The sequence below is a fragment of the Crassostrea angulata genome, chromosome 8, assembly GCF_025612915.1.
Source record: "Crassostrea angulata isolate pt1a10 chromosome 8, ASM2561291v2, whole genome shotgun sequence".
Classification (NCBI taxonomy): Eukaryota; Metazoa; Mollusca; class Bivalvia; order Ostreida; family Ostreidae; genus Magallana; species Magallana angulata.
In genome coordinates, this window is record NC_069118.1 from 55252513 (window position 1) to 55273544 (window position 21032).

At 33.6% G+C, this 21032-nt stretch overlaps 1 protein-coding gene and 1 pseudogene across 15 annotated transcripts in view; one reads left to right on the forward strand and one right to left on the reverse strand.

Moving 5' to 3' along the window:
* LOC128158154 (tripartite motif-containing protein 2-like) overlaps positions 1–21032 on the reverse strand; it is a 275172-nt pseudogene that overhangs the window by 16763 nt on the left and 237377 nt on the right.
* The window catches only part of LOC128158106 (ankyrin repeat domain-containing protein 26-like), a 75066-nt gene that overhangs the window by 11473 nt on the left and 42561 nt on the right, over positions 1–21032 (forward strand). For 10 of the 15 annotated variants that reach the window (XM_052820823.1, XM_052820820.1, XM_052820813.1 and 7 more), the window contains exons 8-18: positions 439–459; positions 5168–5237; positions 5740–5984; positions 12599–12682; positions 13991–14069; positions 15281–15301; positions 16493–16695; positions 17075–17131; positions 18343–18390; positions 18845–19423; positions 20565–20642. In XM_052820823.1, coding sequence (XP_052676783.1) covers positions 439–459; positions 5168–5237; positions 5740–5984; positions 12599–12682; positions 13991–14069; positions 15281–15301; positions 16493–16695; positions 17075–17131; positions 18343–18390; positions 18845–19423; positions 20565–20642 — 1485 coding nt within the window. Of the gene's footprint in view, positions 1–438; positions 460–5167; positions 5238–5739; positions 5985–12598; positions 12683–13990; positions 14070–14852; positions 14874–15280; positions 15302–16492; positions 16696–17074; positions 17132–18342; positions 18391–18844; positions 19424–20564; positions 20643–21032 lie in introns of all 15 variants that reach the window. The other 5 variants (XM_052820814.1, XM_052820821.1, XM_052820816.1 and 2 more) reach the window with 5 other exon arrangements.

A 21032-nucleotide genomic window follows, 5' to 3' on the forward strand; every position in this document is an offset into this window, starting at 1 on the left:
TGTTTAATTCGTTCAAAATGGTGGTTTGTTTTTTTATTGTAAATATTAATGGTGGATAGACCATATCTAAATTTTATCTTTTGTTGTGGGATTCATTATTAAAGTTGAACATGAGGCAAATTAAACTTATATAGTCTAGTTCTTTCATGCATGACTACAGTTGTGCATGATTTCTTTTTTCATTCAGTTTGTACATGTTGTAAGAATCATAATATTTATTGCAGATTTTAAATGACAGCATTAGCTTGATACAAAATTTTCAATTTTACTCAGTTATTGAGCAAATCACCTAGCCTTTGCATAAAGACAATTTTAAAAGTATTTAGAAAAAAAACAAGCACAAATCTTTTATATTAAAGCTTTAATGAATCAGATTCAGAATTTTTCAACTTGTCGGCCATTTTTACACTTTATTCTGAGACGAGAGTTGTTTTGTAGAGAGTAATGCTTGATCCACTAGTAAGTCTTGTTCTTTATGGTTTTCTCAGCGTTTGGCTTCCATTTAATCAGCTAGCTCACTGAAATCAAGGCCTCATTGAGTGATTTAATTTCTACTTCAGCATCACTTGTCACTTGTGAGCAGATTTTATTCGCAAAAAAGAAGAAAAGGGGGCTTCTTATTTATTTACAAGTTTATTTGTGAAGTACATTAATTCTTTTCAGAGATGTCATTTTCAGATCTATGAAAAATTATCATTTACTACTAAAAATAAAAAAACCCAACAAGTTAAACAATTAATAAAGATTTTGGCCATGTGTGGGTTTATTTTTTGCATGCTACTATTTAATCATATGTTTGTATTAAAGCTTGTATATGAAAAACTGTTTGCAGAAATATAGACTGAGGTTTATTTTATTATGCCTCCATTAATTGGGAGAATGGATAAGAGGTCATCCCTAAGAAACTATTTACCCAGGTCATGTGATTTACACACTCTAAAACATGTAAAAACATTGATGTAAACTGTTGTTAATGGTAGGATGATGGCGATGTAGACTCTGATATATTGGAGGACGAACTCGTTGAAACGGATGTAAGAATTTGTGTTGTCCATAGCTAAGACGGTTTTCTCATCCCTATCCCTATGTTTCATCCTATAGATTGGTTGGTTTTTAATTTTAGATCTTGCACTGTTTTTAGATGTATTTTTATCAAAATTTAGTGTTACCATATGTAGTGGATTTCTCAAAATATTTTTCCTTGAATTTGAAGTTTTAATTTTAAATGTAGAAATAATGATAACTTTATCCAGATTTTCATACGCTCTAGCCTCTATACATGCGATAAATTATTTTAACTTCATAGAGGTGTTTTAGAGTAAATTGGACGGCAATGACGTGTTGTATATTTGAATTTCTGCAACCAGTTTCCAGTCTTAATTTTATTCATTTCGTATCAGTAACATATTTCTTTAAAAGTTTGATTGATATATGATAGTATATATAGTATGTTCAGTACTGCCATTTTCCTATTATAGTCTGTCCCAAGTTATTGCTTCCATCAATTTTTGAGGATTTTTAATAAAAATACACATACCTGTGAAAGAAATTCAATTGAAATCGATGAAAGGGAATATATCCAAGATATCTTCATTGAACAATTATCCCTTTTCACTCATAAAATTTCACAGGTTCGAAAACAATTTTCTTACAGAGGTTTGTAATGGGAAATGTTTACATCTTTTCTCCGTTCGGAATACACTCGGAATACATCGCGCAATTTTTAGCTCACCTGAGCCAAAGGCTCAAGTGAGCTTTTCTGATCACAATTTGTCCGTTGTCTGTCGTTGTCGTCGTCGTTGTCGTCATTAACTTTTCACATTTTCATCTTCTTCTCAAGAACCACTGGGCAGATTTCAACCAAATTTGGCACAAAGCACCACTAGGTGAAGGGGATTCAAGTTTGTTCAAATGAAGGGCCACGCCCTCTTTAAAGGGGAGATAATTGAGAATTATTGAAAATTTGTTGGTATTTTTCAAAAATCTTCTTCTCAAAAACTATTTGGCCTGAATAGCTAAAACTTGTGTGGAGGCATCCTCAGGTAGTGTAGATTCAACTTTGTTCAAATCATGGTCCCCGGGGGTAGGGAGGGGCGACAAGAAGGGGATCAAATTTTACATAGGAATATATAGAGAAAATCTTTAAAATCTTCTTCTCAAAAACTATTGGGCCAGGAAAGCTCAAATTAAAATGGAAGCATCCACAGGTAGTGTAGATTCAAGTTTGTTCAAATCATGGTCCCTGGCGGTAGGGTGGGGCCACAATTGGGGGATAAAGTTTTACATAGGAATATATAGAGAAAATCTTTAAAAATCTTTTTCTCAAAAACTATTGGGCCACAAAAGCTCAAATTAAAATGGGAGCATCCACAGGTAGTGTAGATTCAAGTTCGTTCAAATCATGGTCCCCAGGGGTTGGGTGGGGCCACAATAGGGGGATGAATTTTTACATAGGAATAAATAGAGAAAATCTTTAAAAATCTTCTTAAAAACAATTAGGCCAGAAAAGATCAAATTAAAATGGAAGCGTCCTCAGGTAGTGTAGATTCAAGTTTGTTCAAATCATAGTCCCTGGGGGTAGGGCGGGGCCACAATGGGGGGATCAATTTTTACATAGGAATATATATTAAATATCTCCTTATCAAAAACTATTAGGCCAGAAAGCTCAAATTTGAATGGAAGCATCCTCAGGTAGTGTAGATTCAAGTTTGTTCAAATCATGGTCCCTGGCGGTAGGGTGGGGCCACAATTGGGGGATAAAGTTTTACATAGGAATATATAGAGAAAATCTTTAAAAATCTTTTTCTCAAAAACTATTGGGCCACAAAAGCTCAAATTAAAATGGGAGCATCCACAGGTAGTGTAGATTCAAGTTCGTTCAAATCATGGTCCCCAGGGGTTGGGTGGGGCCACAATAGGGGGATGAATTTTTACATAGGAATAAATAGAGAAAATCTTTAAAAATCTTCTTAAAAACAATTAGGCCAGAAAAGATCAAATTAAAATGGAAGCGTCCTCAGGTAGTGTAGATTCAAGTTTGTTCAAATCATAGTCCCTGGGGGTAGGGCGGGGCCACAATGGGGGGATCAATTTTTACATAGGAATATATATTAAATATCTCCTTATCAAAAACTATTAGGCCAGAAAGCTCAAATTTGAATGGAAGCATCCTCAGGTAGTGTAGATTCAAGTTTGTTCAAATCATGATCCCTGGGGGTAGGGTGGGGCCACAATTGGGGGATCAAGTTTTACATAGGAATATATAGAGAAAATCTTTAAAAATCTTCTTTTTAAAGACCATTTGGCCAGAAAAGCTTAAACTTGTGTAGAGGCATCCTCGGGTAGTGTAAATTCAAAATCACAGTCCCTAGTGGTAGGGCGGGGCCGTGATGGCGGTTTGAATTTTTACATATATAGAGAAAATCTTTAAAAATATTCTTTAAAAAAGTTTTTCGGTCCAAAACTCAGTACTTAGTGTGAAAGCACAGGTTATGCAGATATAAGTTTGATGAAACCATGATACCCTAGAGAAAAGTGGGGCAACAAAATGGGGGGGGGGGGGGGTATATAGGAAAAGAGAAAAATCATCTTACAGGTACAACAACAAAAGGGGCTTGGTATTTACCAAAAGAAAGAGGTGGATAAAAATTGGCAGATTTTCAATTTTTTTTAGCAAGATCTACTGTACTTAGTTGTCAAGATATTTTGATACTGTAATGCTATTTTGATCAGAATTAAGGCAATTGTTGCTCAGGTGAGCGATGTGGCCCCTGGGCCTCTTGTTTAACATTATCATCCGGGCTTATTAATGGCTGATGCAATGCAAAATCTCCGTAGACTTTCAATTTTTGGATGTGTATTGAAACCTGAAGCAGTAGAGGGGGCGTTTCAAAACAGATAATCTGGACATTTTTCATGTTAGTGGATGAACGTAGTTTGAGCATATAGGTATTTACTATTATTGAAATATCAAGCAAAAAGTGGTGGAAGCAAAAACTCGGGACAGAGTATAGTACATGAACTAGCTAATGGGATACCGGTAATCCTTAAGCTCAAAGGGTAGACCATTGGTTTTAAACGAAAGGGTCTTGACTTCGAGCCTAGTAGACCATTGGTTTTAAACGAAAGGGTCTTGACTTCGAGCCTAGTAGTTTTTATCCCTTAAATTTTATTACAGTGGTATTGTTATGATATGTTGACAATTACGAGTTCCATCATAGTTTTTTTTATGCACCACTTCAGGTCACTATTGGTGATCTTACTGTGCACACAACACAATGCAGCACCCTCTGTACTTTTCTACCTGTCTCAGCAATGATCTGTCTGTCTGTCTGTCTGTCCATCTGTCTATCTGTCAGTGTCTCTCAGTCCATTTGACCGTCTGTTAGTCTATCAGGTGTTCTTGAACAGTTTTACCTTTGACTGTAAAAAGTTATGTCCAGTGGAAAAGGTAACTCAGGAACACTGGACATGTGTGTGATGCATTGACCTTGAGAGTTTCAACAATGAACTAATTTACCGTAAAATTGTAAGAAATTCATATGTCATATTTGATCCAATTAAGGTATATGCCTTTGGAAAAGTTATGGTTTTGTAAGAAAAGTGACTGTGCTATGAACAGTTTAAAATTAATAGTTATGATCATCTAGTAAGTAAAGAATGTTTATTATCAAAGAGAATTTTAAAAAAAGGGAGAATTTCAATGATATATATGAACTGGTACTTCTGTATAGGATATGAAAGGTTGATGACATAAAACATTTAGACTAGGCTCTATAAGTTTCAAAGAGGGAGGGGAATCTTTTGTAAAAAAGGAAAATTAATCACATATTGTATCTTTGAATTATAGATATTCTATAGCTGTGGGGGTAACCTGATGTCTGGTCAATTATATGATGTGTTTTGTATTTTAGCTATTTTTCTAGATTAATGGGTTTTTTGCACATGCACTTAATAAATATTAATGATAGTTTTCAGTTTAAATCTTTAAATCTGACAAACTCTTCTTTTAACTATAATTATCAACATGATTCCCAAAAAACAGTAGGCATAAGCCATTAATTTTAAGGATTTAATTGTCAAAACTATAGAATAATTGAATAGCCAATTAACATTACATTCACTGTATTGTAAGATAGATTTTGAACAAACCAACTCTGTTTTTCAGGAAGAGGCTCCAAGAATCAGTCTCGCCGCCAAACTTGGGAAATTTGTGGACAGCGAACCTGAAGACGAAGGTCTGTAGCTGCCACGGGTGTTAGTGTCGATTGTGAGACAGATCAGTCAGGAATGTGAACAATGTTCTGTAAATAGTTAGTCCCCGTCATACTATGTGACTGGGGCCCCACTATTGTACTGATCTTTGTCTTATATCTGTGCTGTGTCTGTCCTCTGATGATTACAGAATTAGATGATGGTTCAGTTTCATCAAGTTACATTCAAGAAAACAAGTTAAGCTTGTTGGTCTTGTGTTTTAAATCATGTTTCTGCTTTCATACTAAAATCAAAATGAAAACCTCATATAACTATTTTATCAGCTGAAAGGTCAAAGGTCATTATTTATGGGCAATATAAATGTCAAAAGTCAATTTTTTTTTCATGGGAGTTACCTTTAAGTTTTTTAAATTTTTTATTAAGGGTATGTGGACATACATGTTATTTAAAATTACACACTTCTTTTTTTTTTGCACTTTGTGTAAGGTCAAACATTGTTGACCTTTCGACCTTTGTTATGTACAGATCTGGAGGAGGAGGAGGAATATGCTGAGGACCAGCAGGTGCCCCCCTCTAACCTCCCCGGGCGACAGCAGCAGGGCTCGGTGAAGTCCAACCAATCACACACCTCAGTGGAGGACAACATTCCATACGATGAGGACCAGGAGGAGGATGAAGAGGAAGAGGACAGAGAAGAAACTCCAGCCAAGAAACGAACCATATCCGCCAACAGGGTCTCCTTCAGAGACGAGTCGGAAATACGAGAAATTGTAAGTAGGGCCACTGTAGATATTTCTTAAAAGGACAGTACGGCACATCTTAACAAAAAATGAACTTGAAATTTTTTTTCGATTGGGTTTGGTATTTTTGAACCACTTATAAATGTATAAACTTTCAGAAAATTATAAATTTCTCCATAAAATAAATGTAATTATTTTATTAAAATTAATAATTATGTATAACCCATACATATTTATATCGCGACATGTTACGGGTTTCAGCCTTCAATACTATTATGCATGTGTATTTACTGTAAACAAAACACATGCAGGGCTCGCGGAGACACTCCTGGACATGCTTGTTGATAAAAATATGTCTTTTCTACTTCTACCAGGTAGTAATTGTTCAAAGTTTTTAGCTCACCTGAGCTGATAGCTCAAGTGAGCTATTCTGATCGCATTTTGTCCGTCCGTCTGTCCATCCGTCTGTCCATCCATCCGTCCGTCTGTAAACTTTTTGACATTTTGAACTTCTTCTCTAAAACCGCTTATCCAATTTCAACCAAAGAACAAGGGACGTTAATGGCCGAAATTTGCCGTGTTTCAAATATGCACAGCACCAATTATTTTAAAAAGCCTTGAATTTATCAAATCCAATGGTATATAACTGATATATGTGACTTAAACATATATATCATGAAATTTATGTTGAAAACTGTTCCATTTTTAGCAAGACGTCGAAATTTTAAACGCGACGCCATGCATATTTACGGGAGAAGTAACTCTTTCTGTGTTGTAAAACATACCGGTATCTGTGCATGAGTTTCAGGCTTGTGAACCGCAAATAACAAGTTTAAATTTGCATGTGTTTCATTTCAATTTCATCGAACTTTTGAAATTTTAAGTGTTTAAATACAAAATTGTATATATTTTCGCCTATATGACTTACATGTATATACAATGTAATTCTGATGCATTATGCAACATTGCATCTTTTCTAATCAAGAAAATTTCTGTTAATTTGAGACACTATTCCAAGGTGTAGTGAGTCAGTCACATGTAAATACAAGTACCTTACGGCTTCCATTGGTTATTCACTAAAGTACAGGAAGCAAAAGCTTTCATAATATTTCTGATAACAAGTCTTAATTTTAAATGCATGAACAATGAACTCGAAGAAGGTAGGGGAAAAGGGGGAGGGGGTCTTCGACTCTCTGAAAGTTTGATAAGCAATCTCAATTAAAAAATATCATTGGATGAAAAAGAAATGGAAATGGGAATGATTGGACTGGACTTGAAAGATGTTAAAAACAAATTAGATCTGTTCATGTTTCACAATATTGTTCGCACCCAAATCTACACTCAGAGAGAGAGAGAGAGAGAGAGAGGGAGACGGGTTTTACATGTGTAGTTTTCTGCTTATAACGTAGTATGTAAACAAATCAACTTTCACACATAGAGTGTGTAAGAATCATATTATACATTAAAAACACTATAAAATACTTTATTGTCAAACATATTTCTATTTTCTTTGAACTTGAAAAACTTTATCACGGAAAGAGCACGTCGTGGGCTAATTTGATTGACAGGTGTAGTACGTGGACTGAAACTGCTTTGTTGGATTCTATTACAATGTGCATTACTTTAAACGATAACATATTAGTGAATTACAAATGAAATGTCTTTCTCTCTCTCTCAGTTTCTTCAATTAAATGATGCTTGAACAAAATATTTAAAGTGTCCGATAGAGATAAAGTCAAAAATTTTAAGACAAGATCACGGAAGAAACTTTATTTAAATGTTTAAACTGTCTGATAAAGATGAAGTGAAAATTTTTAAGACAAGATCATGGAAGGAACTCTATTTAAGTGTTTAAAAAGTCTGATAAACCTTAAGACAAGATCATGGAAGGAACTTTATCTAAACCTTTAAAGTGTCTTATAAAGATTAAGTCAAAAACTTTAAGACAAAATCTCGGAAGGAACTTTATATACTGATCCACTGATTCTACGATTCCTTCTATAAAAACTAATATACCACATGCACAGTGTAGGAACGGAAGTGTACAGTTATGGGCAGCGCTGTTTGTCGAAGCAAATCAACAATTAGAAGAGGTAGCTCTGCGAACAGTCGAAGATTTTAATCAAACGAATTGATAAATGGATGTAAAAAAAAACTTCCTTAACAATTCAATTCGTTATGGTAATAAACTGGCACAAAGATAAACAGTTGTATTCCTTTTGCAACATGATTTTCAATGAACTTTTTGACAATCAATATCCAAGTTCACATTACAAAATTGAAATGATTATTTTGTAGGAAATACAATCATTAATATATTACGACTGAATAGGGGACATGTGGAGGTAGATGTATACTTTAAGAGAATAATCTGATAATTTGATATCATTGCAAATAAAATTAAAAAAAATCCCCAGAATATCATGAGTTGTTATTATTTCATACTGTACGCGTAACGCAATTTTAAGCATATATTTAGAATTTTACTGTATGCGTAGTTCTATAATTAAGCATTGGTTTGTAATGGTAAGTTAACTCAATAGAATGACCATTGTATGAATGAATCATCACTTCAAAAAATTTCAATGATGAAAACAAATATTTTTGCTGCAGTATTTTGTAATAATTAGTTTTTTAATCGACATTGCACATCCTTTTACATAGCTGCCATATGTACAAAAGTGCTATTTTGAAAACACCTATATAGGTTTTGGATTAATAAGATTTAAAAACGGAGTCCTAGCACAAGTATTTGGATTCAAGTATTTATATTGACAAGTGGAACTAGAAACTTTATCTATAATATACTTACAGTATACGCAATTGATATCAAAGCTTTTAATATAAAAACTAAACTTAGACCCGTGCCTGCATGGGTTGACATTGCATGTGATATCGGACATTAACTTATTGTTGGCATGTACATAACCAAGTTTTAAGCCTACAATAATACTATTAATTTCACTACACTCTACCTAGTAAGAATAATCTAACTGTGTCTCGGGAGAGGCCATCACCACAGTTAAAACGCCTCCCATATACCTGTAATGTAGCAACAAATTTCAGAATCGCTCCAAAACGATTTTTTGAGAAAATTAATGAAGCTGCATTAAAAATAACCGTCAAATTATTCATAACAAACCATTTTGAGGCTGAAAATACCTTTCATCTAAAACTTTATTTATATTAATGAAGAATTCAACACTTTTTCACAAACGTATTTTACTCGCTTCGAATCTCCACACCATGTTGACACTCGGAACTCTCGGGATTTTTCATATTAAATGCACTGAGTTAGAATTATCTCCCGTATTTCCTTTGATGAACAGAATACTATAAATTCCTTATTAAACGCGAGGAATTAACATCAGCATAAAATCGCGAGAAACTCGTCTCGCGAATTCTAAAATCTCGCTTTTAATATTCCAACATATTTAAACAACATGAAACTATGATAAAATTTTGGCATTCTCCTTTAAATCCATTCATTACTTTCCAAATGAAAGCTGAATACTGTGATACTAATAAATAACAACACATTGTGAGCAATTAGCAACGACACACTGCAGCTATTTAATATTTGACATATTAAATGTACACATACATAATTATGGCAAAGTTGGATCACATGATTTATTTATTTTGATAAAACAATTTAATTCTGAAAATTTAAACTTTCCGCTGTACGTGTCGTCCTAAACTTGTATTTAACACCTGAGCAATTCTTTATATAGCCTTGCTTATAAACCGGTTCTTCAGAACCAAGTGACACAAACAGGTATTCGAATGAAAACCTTATATTTCTGGATAATTAATTCATTATTATACCAAGTAGAAATTGATTTCTGTCTAATTCGTCCCTCAAACGAAAGAAATCATATTTCACTATTTTATGTTCTCGCAATTTGATGGAGAATCGTTGAATCACGGAATTAAGTACTCGCGTAAAATAAGGAATCTACAGTATATGACAAGGCTTCAATGAAAATGAACTCAAATGTTGTAGATGTCTATGGCATAAATTAATCCAAAAATATAAAGAAAAGTCCATATATCGGTTATTTTTCGTGTATGTCAACAACGAAAGTTGAATTTGTCCACCATGATTACTGACCTTGACCGGTTTTATTATGGTACAGCCAATGAGAATTCAGGAGCGGATCTTGAACTGAATATAGGAATTCCCCTATTTTAAACATAATTAACCCGGTAAATATGAATTTTCCATTATAAACCATTTCCTTAAATGATGTTTTAGTGATATAACGAGGTAAGATAAATTATTTACACTGACATTCACGTTATCAAGCCCATCAAAACTCCAAGCGTACATCCCATAAAAATCATGCGAGAACTGTCATGGCTGCTGAAAAAGACGACTGGTAAACATGCTGATGTGTTTTATCTGGTTTTGATTTATATGTGGTTAATTTGTTCAACCTTAATTAAAAAATCATTTTATCTAAAGGAAGTCAAATATAAAATCAATCTTCTCAGACCGAAGTCAGCTGTATTAAAAAATAATTTTGCACCATTACGGAGATTTTGTGGAATTGTAGCCCTCTCCAGTAAACGCCAGATATGAAAAATCGGAGAGGGCTACATTTTTGCAGCTAAGCAAGATACAGAGCTCTGCTCACAATGCTACTATATGTTTGTACACAAAGCTGAGGTCATGCTTTAGTTTGTTTATATTTTAAATGCAGCTATGCTGAATAGGAAATACCAAGTTTAAAATTGTAATAAACTCATGTGAACAAAAACATGACTCAAACCAAGCTATGAATCTTGCTTATGATTCTAGGATTGACACTGAAATTTTGGTTGATCAATAGAAATGTCTTGCTAAAAGGATGATATGCTGTAATTACTTTCTGTTACCCCTTCTTAAATGATGAATTGCATAAAATCTACACAAATTTTTGATAGTTTATCAAACACAAGTAAATGAAAACAATGCCTTTTAAACAGTTTCCATAGGCCTGACACATTATTATTATGAGGATAAAAGCATTAATGGTGTTCTTAAAAAATTATTGCAATGGAAAATCATCTTTGTTTGTACACATTTGTTGTTTTTTAATAAAGATGAAAATAATGGAAAGGCCTTGGTACAATAGAGCGACATGCCTGCCAATACATTAATTTGAATTATAGCTCTTTAACATATGTGACAACATTTTCAGTTAAGTTTATTTTCTTCAATCAAGTGAGTAAGGATATGAAAATTAATACGAAATGAATTCATGCCTGGTAAATGACAATCGTCTATAATGGAGAAGGCCAATTAAATTTTTCAGGAATTTAGCGCATTCATTCTGGTGCATTGAGCTACACTTTTCTTCTTTCACATTTAGAATTTTTAAAAATACATTAAGTAGCAAGTAGTGGAGGGAGAAAAATTAATGTACCTTTATGCTCTCATGTATTTTAATCATTTTATAAAGTGATTGGGGGGGGGGGGGGGGGGCTAAAATAAAGGGAACTGGAAGTTACCGTGAACACCAACTGAAAATTTAGTTATTTATATTGCATATGATCTTATTTTTGGTAAAAATGTTATTCATGAAGGTGAATATGTCAAAGATTAAGTATATGCAAAAATAAGTGAAAAAGTGATGATGTGTTCAGTTTATAGAGTCTGTTTTACCTCGTATGCCATGATGACCGTAGTCGGGCGAAGATCTTGTAGTTTTCAGCAAGTGTCAATTACTGTCAATCAATATCCATGTGGTACTAATGGTATAAGATTATTCCGGTTTGTACGTCCCTTGAATTTCCGGAAGCTCATCCAATAATTACAATAATTAGGTATGTGAAAGGGATTTTAATTTATTTCAACTATTACAGTCAACGTTATTTCTTATTTCCTCACGATACAATAGGTAAATCTAAAGTTATTCACAGGTGTGTTTTCAGCTGTACTGTCTCTTTAAGTAATAAGGAATCATTCTTTGAGTATTATGATAATTTTGGTCGGGGCATGATAAAATCTGATAAAAGCCTAAGGACTTTATGATAGATTTGATCACGCCCCGACCGAAGTTATCACCTCATAATCTTCAAAGAATGATTCCTTATTACTTATATTTATATAATTTTCAGCAATTGTACAATTCAATATTAAAATATTAAAAATAAGCAATTCCCCCTTGAGCCCCAATTAGACTGCATTTGAATTTATTGGATTGTATAATTATACAAAATTGATATGAAGTGTTATAGGCAAAGACACTGAAAAATGCAATTATTTATTTCATAACAACCTTGTAGCATAAGGTTATTCCTCGAGGAATTTCATATTTAAATCTTTATATCAACACGATCAAATATTTAGACTTTCGTTGATTTTGTGGATGTCCGTCACAAACAAATTTACATTAAATTCTGCAACAGATATGTGAGTTAACACAGAATTTATTTTCAATTAGATATATGTTAAATAAATTTGTAAAATTTATGCTCCCATGATTGTTTGAAAAACTGAAGGTCTATATGAAAATTACCCTCCCACAAAATTGAATGATTCGGAACCACTATCACAAGCTTTATTTGATTTGATCCTCCAGCTTGTGTTTGTAGAGTCTTTTGATTACTTGAAGCTTGTAATGACTAGATTGGATCTTCCACTTCTTTTGTTTTAGACGGATGACAATGATACAACAGACGTAGATGAGGACGATGAATCAGGGTCGGGGCCCAAGCGACCAAAACTGGACCATCAGCAGGTCACTTAATATGCCTCATATAAGCAGTAGTAATTTAATGATAAAAAGATTTCATTTTACATTTCAAGCGACTCAGTTTATATGGAGTATTTTTTTCTAACTATATAACACAGTCATGTTTTAGTCTCTTCTATTACCCGTGAATGGATTCTCCAGAAATGTGCATAGAAAACAGTTTGATTTTTTTTCTTAAACAGCTATGAATTGAATAAAATTGTATGAACTTAAATGAAAGTATATTATCAAGTCCATTGATACTTTAACTACAGGTATTTGATTTCAGTCACACTGTGACATAAACTATACTCTGTCCCAAGATATTTTGGATTCACATTTGGCTTAATTGCTTGATATTTATAAATACCTCAGGGTTCAAACGATGTTCATTCAAAAGTATGAAAAATTTCCAAGATTTCTCAGTCAAAACACCCCTGTTAGCTTATCAGGTTTTAATACAATGCTAAAAAAATGTGATGTCTACGGAGATTTTGTACTGCAGCAAGCCCGGATGATAACGTTGAAAAATTGCGCGATGTATTCCGAGTGTATTCCGAATGGAGAAAAAATGTAAACATTCACCATTATAAATCTCCGTAAGGAATCTGTTTTCGTTCTTGTGAAATTTTCCGAATGAAAGATGATAATATGTCAATGAAATTATCTTGGAAAATATCCCTTTCAACTATTTCAATTGCACTTCTTTCATAGGTAAGTGTATTTTTATTAAAAATCGTCCAAATGTGTTGCATAAATATCTTGGGACAGACTATAGTATGATACAAAATAAACCTAACTGCCATTGTTATATAGGGAATTACATATTTTATATAATCATTTTTAGGCCATTTGTCAGTGGTCTGTTTTTTGTCAGAAGTTTAGAAGGTGTGCGCTGTCTGAAAATAGTCATTTGTTAGTGGTCTGTTTTTGTCAGACTTTTATAGGGTTGGGTGCTGTCTGATATCCGTCATTTGTCAGAGGTCTAGTTTGTTTTTGTCAGATGTTTAGAAGGTGGGTGCTGTCTTATATCGGTCTTTTGTCAGAGGTCTGTTTTTGTCAGACTTTAAGAAGGTTTGGTGCTGTCTGATATCTGTCATTTGACAGTTGGCTGTTTTTCTCAGACTTTTAGAAGGTGGGCGCTGTCTGATATCGGTCATTTGTCAGTGGTCTGTTTTTGTCAGTCTTTTTGAAGGTAGGGTGCTGTCTGATATCAGTCATTTGTCAGTGGTCTGGTTTTTTTCTCAGAATTTTAGAAGGTTGGGTGCTGTCTGATATTGGTCATTTGTCAGTGGTCTGTTTTACTTTTTACAGAATACTTCCTCGGGATATGTACCTACAGGTGTGTCCAGTTTTTCCCCATCAGCAGGGCTAGACAAAGAGAAACAAAGAGGTAAGAGAGACCGATAAAGAAAAACCCGCTATGTTAAAATTTGTTCAAATTTCCTAATTTGTTTAAGATTAAATTGAAATTCAGTTCTGATCATTTAAAAATGTTAAATGTTATTTTATTGTCCCTGTATAATTTTGAATTACATAAAATGTTTTTTAAATGTTATTTTAATGTTGCTGTATAATGATGAATTACATAAAACGTATTTTGAATGTTATTTTAATTTCTGTTTTGGTAAAACAAAGATTTGGCATTTCGAAATCTTTTTCCTTATTTCTTTGAGAAGAAATATTAATAATATTACCTAAGTTTTATGAATATTAATTAGATAATATCACCAAACAATTTCCATATCGTCACCAGCAATAACATGAATATTCATAACTAGTAGATAAACTAAATCTTAATTAAAACATGATGAAAAAAATGTATATTGTCAAACTAAACACAAGAGCATAAATATTCAATACTGTGGTTTCATCAATGTTCGTTGAATACCAATTTTCGTGGATTTCGTTGTTAAGTTGATCCACGAAATTAAATGTTCATTGAAATTCAATTTCAACAAACATTTTGTATTGATAGGATCATTGGCCACGAAATTACGTATCCTTGAAACTGTGGTTTTCAGAAAATCCACGAAAATTGATAGCCACGAAAATTAATGAAACCACAGTATTATAATTAATACTCTGTACTTGCATGCTGTTGAATGGTTGCTGATGAATGGTTTTATTAGTTCGTCATTATGATTTAACAAATATGTCTCGCAAATATTTAAAGGCATCTTGAACACGCAGAGTGGTAACTAGTTTGATGTTAGGCTGATCTTACTAATCTGTCCTTCCCTATACTAGCAGAAAATGTTCCTTCCTCTGACCTTGACCTGACCTTGATATTGCCGTTGTGTTCTTAATACTAGCAGAAAATCTTTCTTTTTTTTACACTACAGATTCAAATTAGAAACTTTTGGGGAATTTTAGATTTAAATTCGTAAGATGTTAAACTGCATGTACATAATCAAGGATAGGATATTGATTATAGAAAATCATGATTTAAATTTAAGCTAGACAGCAATATCCTCTTTTCCCTGTATTTAATGTTGTCCCTTGTTGACCCTCTCCATCTTCAGTTTTCCTTTGAGAGCCTCTCATACAGCCTCAGTTTGATGTTCTGTTATACTGTACAATGTTTGCATTGCATGTTTACAGCAGAGGCCAATCAGGGGGAAGGTTGTATTCCTGTTTGGAATTTTTCGTAGACTTGTGTCCTCTCTGTATGATATAGTCACAAAACTAACAGGGGTCATGGAAATTTGACAAGAATTTGAAATAAAAGTATCCGTTGATGAATCAAAAGTTGAAGAAAATATTTGAAAATTGTATGGATTCCTTAATTTTTTTGTGACAATTAATTTGCTTATTTTTAATTGAAGAAAAAAAATTATATATATTTTACATTACACAATTCTAAGTATGTGGTAATAGCTTTCAAAAATAATTGGGAATCATGAATCTTGTCTTTCTTGGCAAACTTCCAGTTGACTTCTTCACCTTTGACCTATAATAACCTGGCTTTTTTTACATAGTTCCGCACATATTGCTTGATAAAGTGCACCATACTGTCTGCATATAGAAATTTATATATTAGATTGCTAATTGACATGATCTTAAAGTTTGTCTCCTTTCTTTTTTCCTTATTTTATTATCATTTTTTTGTTGAGTTTGATATTGCTAATTAGAGAAAATTATTTTTAATTTTAATTAATTTAATTTTTAAAAATGGTGGTAGGGACAATGGTGGAATCTGCAGATTATATGTCGAAATCTCAAAGAAATTTGATATTATTATTAATTATAAGTACTTATCAATTCCTTATCTCTTATGGAATTTTGTGTGATTACAGAATTGGTACACAGTAAATATTATGTACTGTATAATTGGACAAGATTATTCTGACAAAGAAAGTCTTGAGTTTTTTTGCTCATAACCAAGGTTTAATGGCTATGGACTTCAATTTCCAAAGTGTTTTCTTTAAGAGAACTTTTTGTGTTTTCCCCCTCACTTTATTAAAAAAATTCTAGTTAGTAAAAACGTGATTAAATTCACAATGCTGTTTTAAATTAATCACTTTTTGTGCTTTTTTCTTCAATTAGTTTTTTTGTTCTCACTTACACCACTAGTTCAATGAAAATTTTTGATAAAACTACTTGAAAAGATAAGTTTGTAATCACTTGATTTATATGCATAAAAAGATTGAATTTAGTTATAAAGTTTACTTAGTACTCTAAGACATCTGAATCAATTGTTATTCTTACAATAAAAATTTTTCATATTAATTTATATTACATAAGAATTGCTGATTTTACCTGTAATTCTGTACTGTTCTCGCTATCTTAAACAAAAATATTCCATTACTTTAGCTTTCCTGGCTGATCTTGGTATAGAGGACCCAGAGTGCTACAGCGAACCCGAAATCTCCGAGCTGTCAGATGAGGACCCACCCCTCCCCTCCACAAAGCCGCCTGGGGTCACAGAACCTGACCCAGAGAACGCAGACAGCGAGTGGGACTCCACTCAACCCTCCACTACACCACGTCCAGGGATACTCAAAAACTGGAAACAGGTCAGAAAAGTGGGTCAGAAATGTGGGCCAAACAGTCAAATTAATCTCTTACTCTGATTTTCTGGTTTTATGATATTTATTTTGTGAATTAATCATGGGGGCTCAATTTCTCAATGCCCATAAATTTATTTTTCCAACAGACGATAAAAACCAATTTATTCTTTCTCAAAAATGCAAGAAATTAATTCCCATCATGATTCTTTTACAAAATTAATTTTCTATTCACAAAAATTGGTTATTCATAAATTATTCCTAGGTATTTTGTTCAGAGCCATTTGAGACAATTTGAAATATATGCTTTCTTTTGTCTAAAAAAACAATGACCATGTGATATACCGTAATGGCCGGAATATAAACTGTGTTGTGTATTTGTTCACAGGCAAGTCAGGAAGAAGTAGAAAAGAATACCAAGAAAATCATCACACCGAGATCAGACGTAAGTACTGGCCCAGGGAATAGTCTTAACTGAATATTTGTCATTGTTATCTTTAGTAGTATATTCTCACTACATACTGTAGATTCCTTATTTTACGCAAGTACTTAATTCCGTTATTCAGCCATTTTCCATCAAATCGCGAGAGTATAAAATTGTGAACACCATTTTTTGTCCCCCGCCGCAACGCGGTGCGGGGACATAGAAATGCCGGGCGTCCGTGTGTCCGTCCGTCACACTTTTTTGTAAGCGCTCTCATGCCTAAAAATTTTGACAGATTTTCATTGAATTTATACCAAATGTATATACCACTATTACCTTGGTCAAGTTCGAAAATCAGCATTGGTCGATATTTTTTGTTGGAGTTATGGTACTTTGACCGCAATAATGACTCCATTTTATCCAAAAATTGACCTTGTAAGCGCTCTCATGCCTACAAATTTTGACTGATTTTCACTAAATTTATACCAAATGTTTATACCACTAATACTTTAATCAAGTTCGAAAATCAGCATTGGTCGATCCTTTTTGTTGGAGTTATGGGACTTTGACCACAATAATGACTCCAGTTTATCCGAAAATTGGCCTTGTAAGCGCTCTCATGCCTACAAATTTTGATTTTCATTAAATTTATACCAAATGTATATACCACTAATACCTTGGTCAAGTTTGAAAATCAGCATTGCATGGTCGATGGACTCGATACTAGTATACTGCTTGACGGGCGGGGGACCCAGGAATTCTATTCTTGTTTATCATGATAGTTTTGTGTTGTTTACACATGTCCAAAAGCGAGATTTTAAAATTTGTGAGATGTGCTTCTCTCGATTTTATGTAGATATTAATTTCTTACGTTTAAATAGGAACCTACTGTAATGCTTTTATAGACAAAAAGTCAATAATTTAAAAGATGTCAGTGCATCAGGCAATAATTCTTTAATCGTAAAGCTTAGATATATGGAAATTTTCTTTACAAAAGTTTATAGCTCAAAGCTGCTTGGTCTGATTTTATATCAAATTTTGTGTACGTTTTTAAAATTTACTTTTTAACATTCACTAAAAGGAAATAAGATTTCAAAAATATTTTGGCAAATCAAAGATAGCCCTATGAAGATTGAAATAAACTGGTTAATATTGGAATAAACTGGTACTCTCATAGAACCTTGGTGAGGCGTGAGTGTCAGTCTTCATTGAGAGTTACAATATGTTTGCAGGGATCAGAATGGGACAGTGATGTGGAGAATGAGCTGGATCCTGAACAAGTAAGTCGTAGTCATGGTTACAATGATAACGCCAATCAATAATCAGAGAGAGTCCAAAACGTATTACTCCATGGCTGTGTTACCGACAAGGGAGATAAATCTGATGATTTGTGTCTTAGACGGTGTTTGTTTGAGTCAGCATGTCATACTAGTATGTTTTCAGGGATTGGTCAAGTACATGTATAAGGTTTTATATCATTTACTGCTGACATAATTTATGCATTCAAATATCATGTTAAACCAACATTTCTTATATAATAGGAATTATGTAGAAAAAAAAGTTTAGTAATTGCATGTTTATTGAAAATTTCAATTGTCTATAGCTTTGTGCATTTATATTTTATGTGGATGACGTTGATTTTAGAAAGCTTACTTGTACTGGGAGATAGACTTTATGTTATGCCCTATATGTTCATGTTTGTTATGATTTGTACTGTTGACTTGGAATTACCAGGAAAATGAGGTGGACAATCAGGTTAAAGCGAGGTATGAGGTGACCCATTTTTCCGACAATGACGATGGTTTGTCCGACTCAGAGAGCGAGATGACGGCCAATCCCAAACGAATTGAGGTCCACAGTGACGGAAGTCTGAAGGAAGTGAGGCGAGACGGAAGTTTGCGTGGTATCGGAGATTCCCCCATCACCCTTGACTACACCCCCAGCGACGACGTCGAAATGAACGTGTCCCCTTTGGAACCATTTCAAGAAGAAACCAACGATGAGGTGTTGGATTTCACCATAGAGGAGGAATCGCCTCGTGTGGATGGAACACACACAGAGGATATTCCATTCTCTATTTTACCTGAGGAAACCCTCATACAGGGAAAACCTCCAGATGTTGAGGAGGAAGTGAGCGATGACCCAGAAACTGACCGGGAAGTGGCCCAGGTCTTGGCCCCAAAGATAATGGACAAGAACCAGATGCCCCCTGGCAAACCTGTCCCCCGGGATTCCCCTCAACAAGTCCCTTCTGACGAAGAGGTTGAGAGTTTTAACTTAGTGGTGTTGAAGCACATTTCTGCACATAGACAGGTCTAGATCTCTCATTAGTTGTCTCCCTTTGTTAACACTCTGCAGTGGTACCTGTTAATGACACCTGTGTACACCTGTGATTTACCTGTGTGTTTTAACTTGTGTGTTGGTTGCTGTTGTTTGACTGTGTTCACTCTCTCTTTAATCTTAAGAGGTTTGAGGTGTGTGTATGTGTGTGTTTTGTAAGGGCTTTTTCTTTCATCTTCTTTTATATTGTTTTCACGAAATGCATCTGATATTATAAGGTATCAAGGACATGATTTACAGATATCTCACAATTCATTTCCTCCTCCTGTTACAGATTACAGAATAATTTAAATAATTGTACTGAACATTTATATTTATTTAATCTTGAATTGATAAAGAGGATCTTTTTCTCATTGTGTTTATATATATAGAAAGAAAAATAATCCAAGTTTCTGATCCCTCATATACCATAGCCTTTATATATAGAGAGAAAAATAATACAAGTTTCTGATCATCCCTCATATATCATGGCATTTATTTTGAATACTATCTTCAACACTAGACTAAGAACTGCAGTCAATTGTTGTTAATTTGATAGAATGATAATCATTGCATGATTATTAAAATTATTTATTTCTGAATCAGCATTTTTCCATTAAGTTAAAAAAAAAGTATTTAAAAAGGTTAAATATTTATCTCTTTTCTGATTCGAACCTTCGCTTCAGAAAATGTCTTGTAGAATGTTAATTATCCCCTAGATGTATCAAGTAAAGTGTTGTGAATATGACTCATTAGTCACTGTGGTTAAATGGTTTACAGGGAGAACCCATGTTTACTCAGTTAGTCTCTGACTCAGCTCTTTTTTAACTTACTACGGTCAAGTTTTATCCTAGAAAATTGAAGTGAATTAATGATTGATAGTGTTTGTTTTTCTAATGATAAAAAGTGTGTTGTGTGGTGACTTGTTGGGTTTTTTGGTGTAAAATTAAAAAAATTAAAGATGTTTATAGTTATGCTTGAATTAAAACTATATCATGTATATATTTCAGTACATTTAGCATCCTTGTAAACATATAACTAAGTTTTATTGCTTAAATTTCCTATTCAAATGTACCTGTATGACTGATTTCTGTATGAACCACAATATTGACCAATCATTTGCCTCTATTCTCAGACCACCAGCCAATGGGATTCTGCGACAGATGATGTGGCCACACCCAGAGTTCAGAATATGGCCTACTTCACTGAACAGGTGAGGGCATTGGCTCAGTTGTGTGGTTTGTACATACCGTATACAGGGTTATTTCCCCCTGTCTTATATTCGACCTTCTTCACTTGTAGAAGGGTTTTGCCCCATCTTGAATTTGCCCAAAGTAACTATTGTGTTTATTAATAAAGAGAGATAATTTGAGACAATGGAATTTGCCCAGTCTTTTATAGTTCTTCCGCTGACAATGATTGCGAAAAGGGCAAAAATAAAATGACTGCAAATATTTCCCTGTATAAATACCTGTTAAAATTTTGAATTTAATTATAGTAAAGTTTACTGTTCACCAACTTTATTTTGCCTGCATGAAATGTTTGCGAAATCTTAAGATTTAAAAATAAGAAGAAAACCGCTGGATGAATTTTATCTGAATAG